The sequence below is a fragment of the Falco biarmicus genome, chromosome 3 (genome assembly GCF_023638135.1).
Source record: "Falco biarmicus isolate bFalBia1 chromosome 3, bFalBia1.pri, whole genome shotgun sequence".
NCBI classification, from domain to species: Eukaryota; Metazoa; Chordata; class Aves; order Falconiformes; family Falconidae; genus Falco; species Falco biarmicus.
Window position 1 is genome coordinate 74937132 of NC_079290.1, and position 14596 is coordinate 74951727.

At 42.7% G+C, this 14596-nt stretch overlaps 1 protein-coding gene across 1 annotated transcript in view; it reads left to right on the forward strand.

Moving 5' to 3' along the window:
* Positions 1 to 532: 532 nt before the first annotated feature.
* Positions 533 to 14596, forward strand: part of LPCAT1 (lysophosphatidylcholine acyltransferase 1) — a 68365-nt gene continuing 54301 nt past the window's right edge. The window contains exons 1-3 of the mRNA XM_056332793.1: positions 533 to 890; positions 7584 to 7726; positions 9233 to 9447. Of these exons, the coding sequence (XP_056188768.1) occupies positions 774 to 890; positions 7584 to 7726; positions 9233 to 9447 (475 nt within the window). The 5' untranslated portion in view covers positions 533 to 773. The remainder of the gene's footprint in view (positions 891 to 7583; positions 7727 to 9232; positions 9448 to 14596) is intronic.

A 14596-nucleotide genomic window follows, 5' to 3' on the forward strand; every position in this document is an offset into this window, starting at 1 on the left:
CATAGACTGGACAAACACCCTGCCACGTGATGTGAGTACATCTTGTTTCTTCCCGGTGCGGCTGAGATGTTCAGTTATCGATCGCCCGTGCCGTTACTGCTGCAGCATCTAAGAACCACCTCCACCTCAGCGAGATTCCCCTTAGTCCTTTTTATTTCTGGTTTTGTTTTTTTTTAAATTCCCCTCACCTGTCCCACGGCCAGCAGCACCCCCGCTCTGGGGCCCGAGCGAGGCGCCAGCGCCGGCCCCGGGGAGCACCTGAGGGGTGGCGGCAGCTCCCCGCCGCCGCCCCAGCTGCCGGTGCCCCCTCAGCCGCTCCCCGCGACTCCCGCCCGCCACACGGCGTCAGGCCTGCCCCCGCCGCGCCCGGGCGGCGCCCCCTCAGCCCGCCGGGCGGCGCCCCCACCACCCGCCGGCCGGGCGGCGCCCCGGGGGGCGGCGGGCGGGGCCGCGCTCCCAGCATGCCCCGAGGGGACGGGCCGGGAAGAGGGTGGGTGGGCGCGCGAGGGCGCGCGCGGCGGCACGCGGCGAGGGGAGAGGAGGCGGGTGCGCGCGCTCCCCCCACCCCCCGACGCGGAAACCGGCGCCCGGGCGAGCCGCTGTAGCCGGCGCGCAGGGCGCATGCGCGGGTCCGCGGGAGGGCGGGGGCCGGCGTCTAGTGGCGAGCGAGCTGGCCGCCGGTGCCCGCCCGCCGCCGTTACTCGGGGACTAGCGGTCGCCGCGCAGCCCCCGCGCCCTCTCCCGTTCTGGGCTGCCCGTAGTCCTGCCCCGCCATGAAGTTGAGCAGCCGTGGCCGGGGATGCTGCGTGGCCGGCAGCCGGGAGCGCGGGCCGCCGCCGCGGAGCCCCTTCGTGCACCAGCTGCGCCTCAGCCCCCTGGAGAAAGCCAAGGTAGGGGCGTGCGGGGCCCGGCCCCCCCTTCCCGCCGCCGCCTTCCCGCCGCCGCCTCCTGCCGCGCGTCCGCCGCGGCGCATCGGCTGGCGGGCCGCGTCCTGCGGCGGGCGGGGGCATCCTGCCGCCGGCGCTTTGTGAGGCGCCGGGGGCGGCGGGACCGGGGAGAACCGGAGCGGTGCGTGTGCGCGCAAGCCGGGCTTGCGGGGGCTGCGGCGGGCGCTGGGCGGGGGCGGGCGGCGGCTGGGGGCGGCCGTGAGGCGGCGGGGGGCGCGGGGCCGGCGGCCGCTGTGGCACCCGCCGCGCGGAGGGCGTGTGCCTGAACTTCGCCGCTTTCTTAAAAAAAAAAAAATCAAAAAAAAACCCCAAACATCTTTGTTTGGGTCTTTAAAAATGATTTTGTGGGGTTTTTTTTACATGGAGGGCAGGCGAGCAGTCCTGTGGAGGCACTCTTTTCTAGCGTTATGTTAAGGTATTCCTGGGCCGAGGCATCCCGTGCATCTGAAGTTTGGCCCCTGGGTAAATAATCTCTGTGGCGTAATGTACAGGTAGTGTAATTGTACAGGTAGCATTGAACATGTAGTGTAAGATGACGGGAATCGGTATTAAGATGCAGATTTGCAGTTGTATGCCTTTTTGTTTACCTTTTTTTTTTTTTTTTTTTTTTTTCCCTCCGTGCCTCTTACTTGATCACCTCACAGTAGGTGGTTGGATATTCAGAGTGCATGCCCGTTGTCTTAAGCTTTTGGTAAGATCTGGGTCACTCGCTGGACAAAGAAATACCGTCAAAGATTCACCTTTACTAGGGGTTGACCGTTTCTATTAATTTTATTACTGTAATGCTTCAGTTCCTTAAAGCTGTTGTTTTGGGGGCATAACGGCCTACGCTAACTATCAACATGGAAACTAAGATCCACTAATGTTGAATGTCTCAGATCAAGGTGCTTTAGATCCATCTTCAATTTACTTAACATTCTGAGTGAAGTTCATTGTTGCATTGCCCTGTTGCTGTCCAGATACTTAACGACATGACATGTATGGCCTGACTTACAAAACATGGGAATGTGCCTCATGTTAAGTATCGAGCAGCCAAGGAATTCATAGTGGACTCCATTGGAAAAGGTTTTTACTTTTTTTTTTTTTAATCGGGTTTCCCAGTATGTATTCAGTGATTACTCACAAATTGAATGGGAGAAAGGAGAAAAGGTTTGTGCCGTTTGCCTCATGTACTTTATACCGAAAGCCTCCTCAATAAATTGCACTGTTGTAATGATTTCTTTCCCATGTAACCTTACTTTGTTCCTGAAGTCACTTATTCTATATAATGAACCAGGTAGAAGTCTTTCAGGGAGCAGAAACAAGCAAAGATAGTATATGTTCCTATGGACTAGGACTGTGTCTTAATTATGATAATAATGATGTTTTATTTTGCAGTGTTAATGTATCTTTTTAATTTTTTAATGTATTTTTTTAATTTTGCTCTCTACTTGGTTGTTTATAAGCAACTTTAAAAATACCTTTGGGAGGGCAGAGTACCAGTTCATGGATTTTGCAGTGTTGAGTCTCATAGGAACTACTAGTGTTGCTGATCTGTTGTTAGTCCTAACAGACCTTTTAGCTGTCTCACCAGTGAAGTGACTGGTTGTCGAACATACCTGCCTTTTGTGTGGGCTACACTGTAAATCTGTATGAGACATAAGCTTTGCAGCTGGATTTCAAGGATTTGTTATTTTCAATGAAAACTATAAGACGTGTTTAAAACTAGTGGATTTTACAGTGTGCAGACCAAAGGAGTAGCCTCACCAGAGTGCGGCTCGGTCTTGCTTTTTGAGTGAGCAGTTTTATTGATGTGCAGCAGCACAGAATTCTTTAACCCACCCTTTCTTGCAGTCTTATTTTTGCAGTTTTATATGAGGAAGAAGAACGCAAGCTGACATACAGAACCACAATGGATTTTCTTCTTTGCCTTAATTGTGCTTTCCTAACCTCTTTGCTGATTAAAAGTTGTGCTTGAGATAGAGGCTGTTAAAGAAGGCTGTGCAACTGTTCCACGTAGGAGAAATGCTGCTCTCACAGAAAGGGAAATTTCTTGAATGGGGAGGCTGCTTTACAGTGAATTACAGCAACGTGTGTTCTCTTCCATCCAGTCCTGGACTGTTGCTGAGGTTTCAGTGTGAAGTATTATAGCTAAACTCACGTCTTGTTCAGCTGTAGGTGCATATTGTGTCACAGGTTTTTCTATCTGCCCTGTGAATCTTAACAGGGGTGAGTCCTAGGACTGCAAAGCCTGTCAAGGAAGGTTAGGAACATGTAGGGACTAGAGGTACGTGAAGAAGTTGGTAAGCACAGGGGACTCGGAGAGAAGACTGCTTTGTTTAGCAGTCTGTTGCTGATGATCTGCCAGATAGCCCCATTATTTTCACTACCAACTCATCCCTCCTTCATTCTGCACTCTGCAAGAGGTTAGATTAGCTTTTTTTGCTCATTAACAGAACTCAAAGTAAATGCATCTTTACACATTTCAGCCTGAGACTGTTAGAGTGAAAAATGGTAGAAAGTAAGAGGACAAAACAACCACAAAGAAGAAGAAAAATGGCAAAAAAGAAATCCATCAGTGCCGCATCATCTCTTACTTACGTTCTAAAAATTGGTAGGGAACAGGAGTGTAAAAGCAGTAAGGCTATTTGAGAACTGAGTCTTAGGTTTCCTGTAGAAATGATGGTTATTTTACTCTGATCTGAGGGTGACAGTGGGGGTCATTCTTGAAGCTACCTGTTTCATTTCAGTACTGTAATAAACATCCTTTCTGGAAGAAGGGCAGACTATTTCATTAACTATGTATTTTGTTCATCCTAACATCATCCGGGCACCTATCACATAAGTCAGAGCTCTAGCTTCTAGTTACCTCTGCAGAACAGGCAGAAGCATTACTGAAGCTGTCACAAAGTGTTTGTAGCTTTTTTTCCCTGCCACTTCTTAACACAATGTGATGCCGTTTTCCTTGCTTCCAGTGTTTCTGGCCCATTCATCGCACCTATGCTGGTGTTCCTCTGGTGCCTTGGAGAGCTGATTTGGCTCATTAAACTAGCATATTATTGTGTTTTTCTCTATTCTAATTGTTTCCTTTTGCTGGGTTTGCTTTTCTTCACTCTAATGAGCTGTACTGGCTTGTTGCAAGCTCAGATAAGTGCTAGAGCTGACTCAAGGGGAGGATTGAGGGAAGAGTGAACAGGACCACACTCTTTAGCAGCAGTGTTCTGTTAGATTGGCTTAGGTACACATGAAAGTTTCTACTCCTATATTTATCTCCATGATTGCGTCAATCAGGGAACTTGTAGAGTGGGAAAGCAGGTAGTAAGATAATTGTTGAGGGATGAATTTCTAGTTCTTCCCAGTGCCATCTTTGGTGAATTGAGGCTATAGGGATGATAACAGTAAGTAAGTGAATGTGTGGGGCAAGACGTAGTCTCTGTCTTGATATGTTTAACAGAAAACCCAAAACCTCTACAGTGTTAAATATGCAGTTCATTATTTTCTTTGTTCAATATGTGACCATTAATTTGGAATAAGCCATGGAAATTTTGTTGTGAATAAACTGTTTTTTAATGATGTTTCCCACTGTATCTTCAATTTCGAAGATGCATTTCTTCAGCTTCTCTGTGCGTGAGAGGTATGATGCTGACTTTCAAGACAGGAAATGGAGACATACAGAAGGAGAAACAAGGGTACTCTGTGATTCTCTTGCTCAGTGTTTAGACATGTACAACCTGATGTTTTAGAGAACTTAGAGAGGACTTCACTTCATATTTTATACCTTCATTTGAAGTTCCTACTCAAATCTGAATGCAGTCTCTAAATGAGAATGTATGATACCTATTTAATTTAAGTGACTTGCCTTACATCAGATTGAAGCCCTTCTGACGGAAGAGTGGAGTACAGTTTCCCAGGGCAGCCTTCTGTTACAAGCTTTAAGACCATCCTCTCCCTTCCTGCTGCCCATGGGGTCTTTCACAGCATACACTGCAACTTCTGAAAACCTAAGGTAGGATCCTGTAGACTAGAAAATATTAAATGAGCTGTAGTCAAACCCCTCTTGAGAAAACTGGTGACGAACCAAACCTCCCAAGGGTATAGCTCCAGATGGACCTTTAGGGTTTTTTAAATGTATCTAAAAGTCTTTACATATGACTTATTACCATATAGAATTTGTAATTTTAATAGAAAACATGTCTGGGTGAATATCCTAAATATGTAGATATATGATTACTGAAAAAAGATGTCTCTACAAGGTCAGACCAGGAGCGTATGTCTCCTGCATTCTGATCTCTGACGGTGGCCAGTGGGGACAGTACTACTGTATGTAGGTTTTAGAGGATAGAAGCTTTCTTACCCAGGAAGGTAAGATGTAGATGTAGACTGAACTACTTTTCAAATGTTAGTGTCTTTGATTCCTGACCTCCTTCAGGGGCCAAACATACTACTACTACCAAGTTATCTTGTGCAGACAGGTACTGCAGTACCCCCTGCTAAAAAAGAGGCCGGTGTCACAGCCAGACACTGCACACCTGTGTACTTGGAACTGCTTCTTGCTAGCCATTTCCACCACTGCTGTCTTTGGACACAGAAGACCAAGAGGCATTTTCCACAAAGATATGCCATCTTTCACAACCTTACAGATGTAACTGCTGCCTCTGTTCTAGGATGTGGGTCTAAAGTGATCTTGATGCAAAGGATTGCTACAGAGATGCAAAGGACTTTTTGCTTTGCCCTGGTGTAGGAAGAGACTTTGAGGAGTGTGAGGGAGCAGGTGTGAATCCCAGAAGACGTTGTCCTCACCTGCATTTTGTTTCTCTTCTTTCTCAACAGCTGGTCCTTCTCTTTTTATGAGATCAGAAGGCAACTGCTTTCTCTTTTTCCAGTTTGCAGATGAGTGTTCCCCTATTTGCTGCCAGACATGGTGGTCTTCTCTACGCATGCAGCGCTGCGTGACCTCACACTGCAGTTAAAGAAGTTATACTGATTCATCTGGGAAACTAATGTATCTAAGAAAAAAATGCCTTTTCTTCCACTTCTGCAAACTGAAGCAGTCCACCTGGGGAGTGGAGTTCTGGTTTGGGGAGTGAGGCGATGGTGGTTATGAGATGATGGTGCGGAGTCTGAACCATCACTGTAAAATCTGACATTGCATTGGGCTGGTAGCTTAAGGCTTGAAACTTTTCTCCTGCTGTGTGTTCCCTCCCCCTACCCTAGGTTTGCAGATCTGTGCAGCTACAGGGCGAGTTGGTTACTGAGCTGTTTCGGGAAGTGAGAGGAAACAGGAACTGATCAGTGGGGAACTAAGCTGCATGATGACTAGATCTGCATCAGGAACGAGAAGTAGTAGTTGAATAATGCTTTCCACAGCAGCCTGGAGATGCATCAGATTAAGAGACAGTACATAATGCCTCATTACTCATCCTTGCCTAGCCATTGTGATGCTGAAAAGTGCTTTTCTATGTCATCTGGTGCACCTGTGAATAGCATATTTACTCTTGAATTCTCTTTCTTTACATGATCCTTCTGTTTCAGTGTCTTCTTCATCTTATGCTAGCCTCCATTGTACAGCTTGAGGAACACTGGTGCTACCCCAGTCAGCTTCAAACAGTTTTCAGTTCGCTCTCTGTCCCTTAGCCAGTCTCCTGAATCTGTACCCTCTGCCGCTTTAAGAGCTGTTTTTCTTTCTTCCTGTCCTTTGAGTGAGAAAGATGGGGTTCTTGGCTTCTGGAACTGTTTCCTGGAGCAAGTGGATCATTGCACAGATAGTTGCTAAGATATTTTTTTTGGAGGACAGTTGGGACCAACTCCAAACGGCTCAGGAAAGGCCCTACTTTGGGGAGAATTCTTCAAAAGACTGTGGGAGAAGTTCCAACATGATGTGTTTTTCACCACAGTTGAAGACAGAGTGCTGACTGGCTGGAAATGGGCTCTCAGAACTACAGTGCTGGGAGGATGTGCAGAAGTGGCTAGGTTCACCATGGCTTCCTAGGGAAGGATAACTTGAAAACCTGCTTTCCAGGGGGTTGTGCCTGTTAGCACAGACCTGGAACTTACTCGGATAAGTTATTAAACTCATAATAACAGATAAGTTATTAAACTCGGCGTGCCTGGATGTTTGTCCAGAGGTCTTTGCACAGTGTTGCTCACTGTGGTTCCCCACAGCTTCTGGTTCCAGTAACATACAACACAGGAACTGGTGCCTTCTCAGTCTTGGAAGAGCTTTCCAGGTTGGGTCCTGTATTGCCCTGTGAATGCACCCTGCTGAAGAAATGCATATCACTGTCTGGGAGCTGCTGTGTTGGACTGACTTCTCTGTAGTGCAGTAAGATTTACAACACACCCATGCTAAATATTTACTTAATGTGAGGCTGCAGAAAGGGAAAAGACATGCCGATATATTCACTGACAAACAGGGTTTGAAGTGTGGAAAGCTAAGACTGCTTTAACTTTAAAGAGTGTACTGTGTTTCAGCTGTGCTTAAGATCAGTGAATACAAAATTGTTACATATACACCACAATTATTTGTTTGGAATTGAAGTGTATTCCGGTTTTAACATTAGATATTTTGAAGTTAAGACTTCAGATCGTTTTGTAGGAATCGCTGGTTTCTTCAGTCCAAGATTGTCTTAGAATAATGCATTTGTTTGGATTTTGCAGATTGCCTTCATGACTTTGACTCTGTTTCCTATCCGACTCTTCTTTGCTGCTTTTATGATGTTGCTGGCCTGGCCTTTTGCATTCGTTGCTTCAATGGGATCTGACGAGCGAGAGCTTGAAAAGCCCCTCTCCTGGTGGCGAAAGTAAGTCAGTGATGTGGTGAAATACTAAGAAAATCAGTTCAGCAGTTTGAAATAGAGAAGACTGGAAATACCTGATATCTGTCCCACAGACCTGCTTTTCTCTTCAAAAGAAAAATACAAAAAATATTATTTAAACGCTTTCTTCAGATAGGAAACTAAAAATACCTCAACTGTTTGATTTACCAGGTGACCCCGTAATTACAGGGAGAAAAACGTTATCATCTCTGGCCTCTTGCCTTTATTGAGGATGTAGTGTGAAGACTCATTGTGACATCCTTCAATTCAGTTACTCCTGTAATGTCAACTTCTTGTTATGAAGATTGACACTACAGAATGTGCCTGGATTTCATATTCTAAATTGTTGTTTTAAATTGCTTCACCCCATTGTTTGCTACCCTGTGATGAATTGACAAAACCTCTGTTGATTCTCTTGAGGGGTTGCCCCATGCTTTGGTGCTTATTAATAAAAGTATGTGCTTGCTTTGATATTGGAATGCTGATTAAGGTAGAATGCAAGACAGTGTTCACCCATCCATGAAAACTGCCATTTGAGGAGCAAGAAAGGACTGTATCACCTCTTCCATAGAACACTTGAAAATTAGGAGCTGGCACTAGCATGAGGGAAGCTGATTCTATTTTGCATCACAGGAAGGAAAGAAATTGAGAACCACGGAGGCATGTCACTTTAAATTTCATTTGGAATTGTATCAGTATAATAACAAAAGGAATAAAGGATTGCCTTCCATATTGCATGCAGTTATTTTGAAGCTTTTTAAGATTTCCATCCCCCATTTCATCCCATTTTCAGCGTCACCCTTCTCACCAGCCTCCAGTCCCTGTGAGTACAACAATTTGTGGTGTTGGTTTTGGCACTCCGTTGGTTCAAAGCAAATGTGTCTCTTTTCATGACTGGTGTTTTAAAAAACAAGCAAACAAAACCCCATCAAAAAAAACCCCAAAGTGCTTTAGGAGGAGATGGGGAAAAGGGACAAAAATAAAGTATTTCCAGAGCTCCCAAATACGGTCTGTAGGCATCCCCGTGTTTGAGAATCTATGTCCTACTTTCTCCGCTGTTTTGTTTGGGTAGACTCAAACTCAAGAATCAGGGTTGTTGCATTCTAGCAATATGCCAGTAGCATTTTTCAGGACTCGGTTTATTAGAGCTTTTTTGGTGTTACTAGGAAGCATTATTAGACATTGTACAGAATAAACACAACAGTCTGAATCAAAATTAATTTAGTGATTAAATAAATGCCAATCTTTAATCTGTGATTAAAAAGCATTAGTATTCAGGCATGAAATGAAATTGAACAGCACCTTACCTTTAAAGTGGTCTTAAATCTGCTGAGAAAGAGAAAACAAAAGCTCTGTGCAGTGTTCCTGCTCAATTGAAATAGCATAGCGTATCTGTACTTTCATCATGCTTACCAAGTTTGTGTTGTTTTTTCTGTTCATTATTTTGAAGTGTTCCTGTGGCAGCATAACTGTTTTCTCAATTCTTCACAGGATAGTGGATATTTTGTTGAAAGCAATCATGAGAATGATGTGGCTTGCTGGTGGATTCCACTGGATAAATGTAAAAGGCAGACGGGCATTGCCGGCGGAAGCAGCGATATTAACTGTGGCTCCCCATTCTTCCTACTTTGATGCCATTCCAGTAACTATGACCTTTGCCTCCATTGTGATGAAAGCAGAAAGCAAAGATATTCCTGTTTGGGGAAGTAAGTTGGTAGATACTTAATTTTTCAAGAACAATTAAAAATGATTACTTAGGAAATTCACTGGTTGTGTATGAGAAGGCCTGAAACACCAAACTTTGCTATAATATATGGTGAGATTTGGAGGCTTTCTTGTGGTTTTGTTTTTGGGTGGGTTTTTTTTTTTACTGGTCTAATTTGAATATCAGTAGGAAAAATTGGGGGGGGATTTTGTTGTGGTTTTTTTTCCCCTTGTCTCCAAAGGTGAATCACTGTACAAATCAAAACAATCCTATAGAACTCGTGGTAAATCTGCAGTGAAATTGCAACATTTTGAGACCTGACAAATAGAAAAGCAAGTTAGGATGGGTCTATAGAAGCAAAGGGTGAGGCTAGAGAGAAAGTCCACCGAAACTTTTTTTGGTGTGAGCTGGGGTGCCATTCCAGAAATGTGTGTTGTCTTCTCTGAATGATACCCTGCCTTGAAGGGAGTACTGCTAATCCTTTGTGCATCAATAAGTTTGTTCAAGCAGGGTGTTAGATTTACACTGAGTACACAACAGTCTGCTCTTGCTCATCTCTAAGAAATACAGGTGCCCAAGTTAGTAGTGTTTGAATGCTATCTTTGAAATTATCAGTGTAGATTCTCACAAAGGCTTGAGGGGGACCTGTGACTTTTGGTGCAGTTGTGCTGAAAAAAATGTGTAAGCTTTTAGGCTTGTTGATTTCTAACCAAAGTCTGTGTGTAAGTGTTTTGGAGGAACCCACTATGTCATGTCTAGGGACCAGCAAAGTTCAAAGAATCTTCTTGTGCCTCATGTAGATTTTAAGGTAACATAAAAAAGACAAAAAGATTTTTGCTTTGGCCTTGGGTAGTGACTTTTAAATTAAAAAGTCTAAATAAAAGCTTTGAGTTCCTTTGCAAGTAAGTGGAATCAGGCTGTTGGTGTTGACATTCTCCTAAATTTAATTAGACAGTGTAGTTTTAAGGACATACTCAAAACCAGAAGCTGAGACATGGCCACAAATGTTGAGTGTTTACATCTAGAAGCTTCTTGTAGGGAGTCTCTTGGTATAGAGGTCTCTCTGTATCAGATAAAGCTCAGGCCAGCACTGTAGCTGTATCTCTGTTTCACTGAATACATGATTAACAGAGTTTAGTAAAAGTCTGTGGCAGTGAAAAATCTGTGTAAAAATGAATAGGTATGTTGTACAAAAAGGACGTAGGCATGTGTTTTTAAAAACAAGTGTATGCAAACAAGCATAGTGTGAAAACAAAAAGAAATTGAAGTCCCTTGTCCAATACTGAAAGAAGATACTGTTGTGAAGACTGTATGTTGACACTCCTGTACAGTATAGGTGTATCCAGGCCAACTTGGGCTGTAGGAGCGGTCCAGCCATAGATGTAGGGGCAGATTTATCACCTTTCTTAGTTATAGTTGCTAGCTCAAAAACATAAAGTACCCCATGTGGAGCTCTCCTTTACTTGCAGCTGGACTGTTTGGAGGATCCAAGCTACATGAGGTAACCCAGGCCATGTTCTGTTACTGAAATGTGATGAAATGGCAGAAAGGCATTTGGCAGCATGCTATAATAGCAGCTTAACTATCCCATGTAATAGATGAGCCTGAGGAGAATCTGTAGGGATATGGAGGTTGTAGTTACACTGAATGTAGCACAAATAATGCATATTGAGTAGTTCAAACTACTTGCTCTATACCTACTTTAAAGTATCTTTTAAAGGATTCAACTGAAAGTCTAAACTGACTACAGTAAGTTTTAAAAACAATTCAGTTAATTTTGTTCATATATAAGCAAAATCAGTTACAGAAAAACAGAAGACCCAGGAAACCACATATGATGATTTGATGGAATATTGTTGTACAGTGCAGACAAGTAAATGAGTATTTTGTTGCTTTGTCATGCAGTCACAAAAAATATGTAGTCCCTTAAGTGTTCAGAAGAATGCCATGGAAATGAGGCATGGCAAAGGTAGTAACTGGGATTCAGAGTTCAAAAACCTTTTTTGTTTTTAAAGGAGTACTTTTATACATGCAATATTACAGAAGTTTGTGTTATTAAAGTAAGTGGACCTTAACAGAGAGGTAAGTAATGTAATGATTAGTTTGGCTTAAAATTTAGTGAAAACTTTCCAGTGGAGTAAAGTTGTGATTTTTTTTTTTTTTTTAATTTACTGCTTGAAAGGTTTCCTGTGAAGCAGATGGTACTGATTGTCCTCTCTTCCTTCCATCTAGCATTTTAATTACATTTTTTTTTGTGTGTGTATGTAGAAAAGTGTAAACAACATTGGATTTCATGTTATTGGACCACTGGTGTTTCTCTTATGTTATCTGTGAAATGTAATCCAAGAAGAAATGACAACCATGGTGAATTGTCAACACTTTAGACATTAATCTAGAATTTATCCCAGAGGGGTCAGAAGTGTTTGTGTTCTTCAATTTTGTAAATCTTGCAAACTTGTTGTACCATCTCCAGTGAAGTTTTGGAGCCATCTACTGATAATCCTAACCTTGCTGTCTCTTAACTGAGTTCGTTAATAGTCATTCAGAATCTCTGGGAAGTTTTGAATAAAGTACATTTGTTTAACTTTAGGAGCAGATTTCAGCATGTAAAAAAATGAAGCAGCAGAGGAAATTCTAAGATGATTTCCAAAAATGAGAACTTTGGGTGAAGAGTAGATCTTCATCCAGAATATCCAAACATGATGTAAGTTGGCTTTTCGATGTAATGACAGTGTTCATCAGGACATTTTATGTTTTGTACCAGAGGAATCAAGTGCTTTAGCAGGCACAAAAATATCTGCTAGCTAGTTAGCAAGATTGGTTCTGAAAGTATATATTTTTTTTAATAGATTGCTGGAACAGCTGCCTGTATTATTGTTACCCTTAGTTTGCCAGTCATGGAATATTAAGCTTTTGATGCACTTTTTAAGTCCAGATAATTAAAAGCCTGTTCTTCATGGATTGGAAGTATTCCACAAGTGTGTTTGTGTATGAGTATTTTATTGCTTCTTAACTTAAAGGCAGCCCTCCAGAACCACAAAGTCCAATTTCAGAAGCAGTCTTAAGTCTTGTGACTCTTTCGGACAACTTTATTCTTTTTAGGAAAACAAAGAAAAAAAAAAACACCCAAATTTAAAAATGGTCTTTTGCTCTGACAAAGTTATAATCTCTTCAGTTAGTGGTCGGTACTGAAGAAAATTACCTACTTGGCACACATGCTAGGTTAACAAACTCTGAGGAGAAACTGCTTGCCCAAATATAAATGAGATTTCAATGATCACAAAAAAAACCCAGTAAGCAGAGAATTCCAGAACAGATGGAACACATCATCACAATGCTGAAGGACATGAGTTTCTGCTCAATGGCCTTCCAGAGTTTTTATAGGTTGAGGTGTGAAGCTTGCTGGATCGCTTTAGTGTAAAGTGTGCAGCCCAGGGTAGATGATATCTAGGAATCTGTTGCACCTTAACGGTGGCTGGAAACTTGGATCAGTTTGTTGATCAGCACAGGTCCTTAAACTTTCCTGTTTTGTCTACTGTAACACCCCCCCACCCCCCCCCCGCCCCCTTCAGTCAGGACAAGCTTGTTGCATAGGTTCTGGATAGTTACACTTCACTGCCTTATTTCTGCCTGGTAAAGCAACCTAGAAAATTTTTTTTTTTTTTATTGCTGAAGTGGTCAGTACTACTGCAGAAATACTTCAATAAGAAGAAGGGATTTGTCAGTAAATATGATTTGGTGGCATTTTTGTTGGATAACTTTTATGATTCAAACACGTTATGTGGTCTGAACTTTTAAAAACCAAATTTAAGGTGAAGAGCTAATTTCAACTTCAAGCAACTTTTTGACATCTGTAACCTCACCCTCTGAAAAAGAGAGGAAGTCGGTACCTGTGAAATGAATAGAGGGATATGTTAGTTTAAGATTATAAAGGGGTAGGAGGTCATTTGTACTTTGCAGAATATAAAAGTGCTATAGAGGAAGGGAGAATTATATGGTGCTGTAAAAACTATCAATTCTATTATGAGTGGTTTTTTCCACATGTAGTAAACTTAGGATTTATTTTTTTTTCTGTTCAAGTTCATCTTTTTGAAAGTGCTCTATAAGCCTTTCTTGAGCATCATGGCTAAAAGACAAGTAGTAATTCAGTGGGAAGTATTTATGCTGTGGTAGCTAGGTATGTTTACATCTCAGAACTTAAAAGATGCCAGATTACTTAGTCATGAGCTCTGTTATGCAACCTGATCCTCCAGTCCTTCACCCCAGTACTTCCCCCATACCTTGCAAAGCACACAAGAGAACCGTGGTAGACCCATAGCTCTGCAGTGAGTATCTCTTATTTAAATACTTCTGAGATGCATCAAAACAATCCTTAAACTCCTTTTGGAAAAACCTGCTGTAAGGTGAAGGCAACATAGATTTCTTCTCTTTATATGCTGTAAATCAGCAGCTTGAACACTGCTAAGGTCACCAGCTTGAATGCCAACATCCTGTGCTATGTTGGTATTGTAGCCTGCCTTGAGTACACAAATGAGCTCCCCAGTTCCGAGGAGCCTCTTGAAGTTACTGCCAAGCTTATCCATTTCATCCTCTTTTGTAAAAACTTCCATTTCAAAGTTCAGTGTTTCTTCCAGACTAGGTACCCAGATGGTCCTGCAGTAAGTCAGTCTTCATAGGAGCTCCCTTGGAGAGACCGCTGCAGTCACCTGTGTATTGTAGGTATGCCTTTATTGTTTGGGTTGGAATCCTGGACTTGTTGGATTATTTTTTTCCACCATAAATTCACTGCTACTGGAATGCCTAAACCACCATTTCTTTTTTTAAGCATCCTAATTAATGTCATTTATGGAAAATACAAACTACAGTATATAGGAAAACTGCAAATCAACACAACTGCCTAATAAAATACTTTTTAGACTGGAAGCAAAAAGCTAAAACATACAGCCATGCCCTCATACCGGTATTGCAGGTGTGAAAGCAAACAGCAATCTTTGTGATATGAAAAGGGTCTTTGTCTCTCAAGGAGTCCTTAAAGAAAATAGATCACAGTATGAAAGACCAACCCAAACCCCACAGAATTTACTTCTGTTGAAGATAGAGAACACTGATTACTTACCTCCTACTTCTGACCTCTCTTTGTCCTACAGACT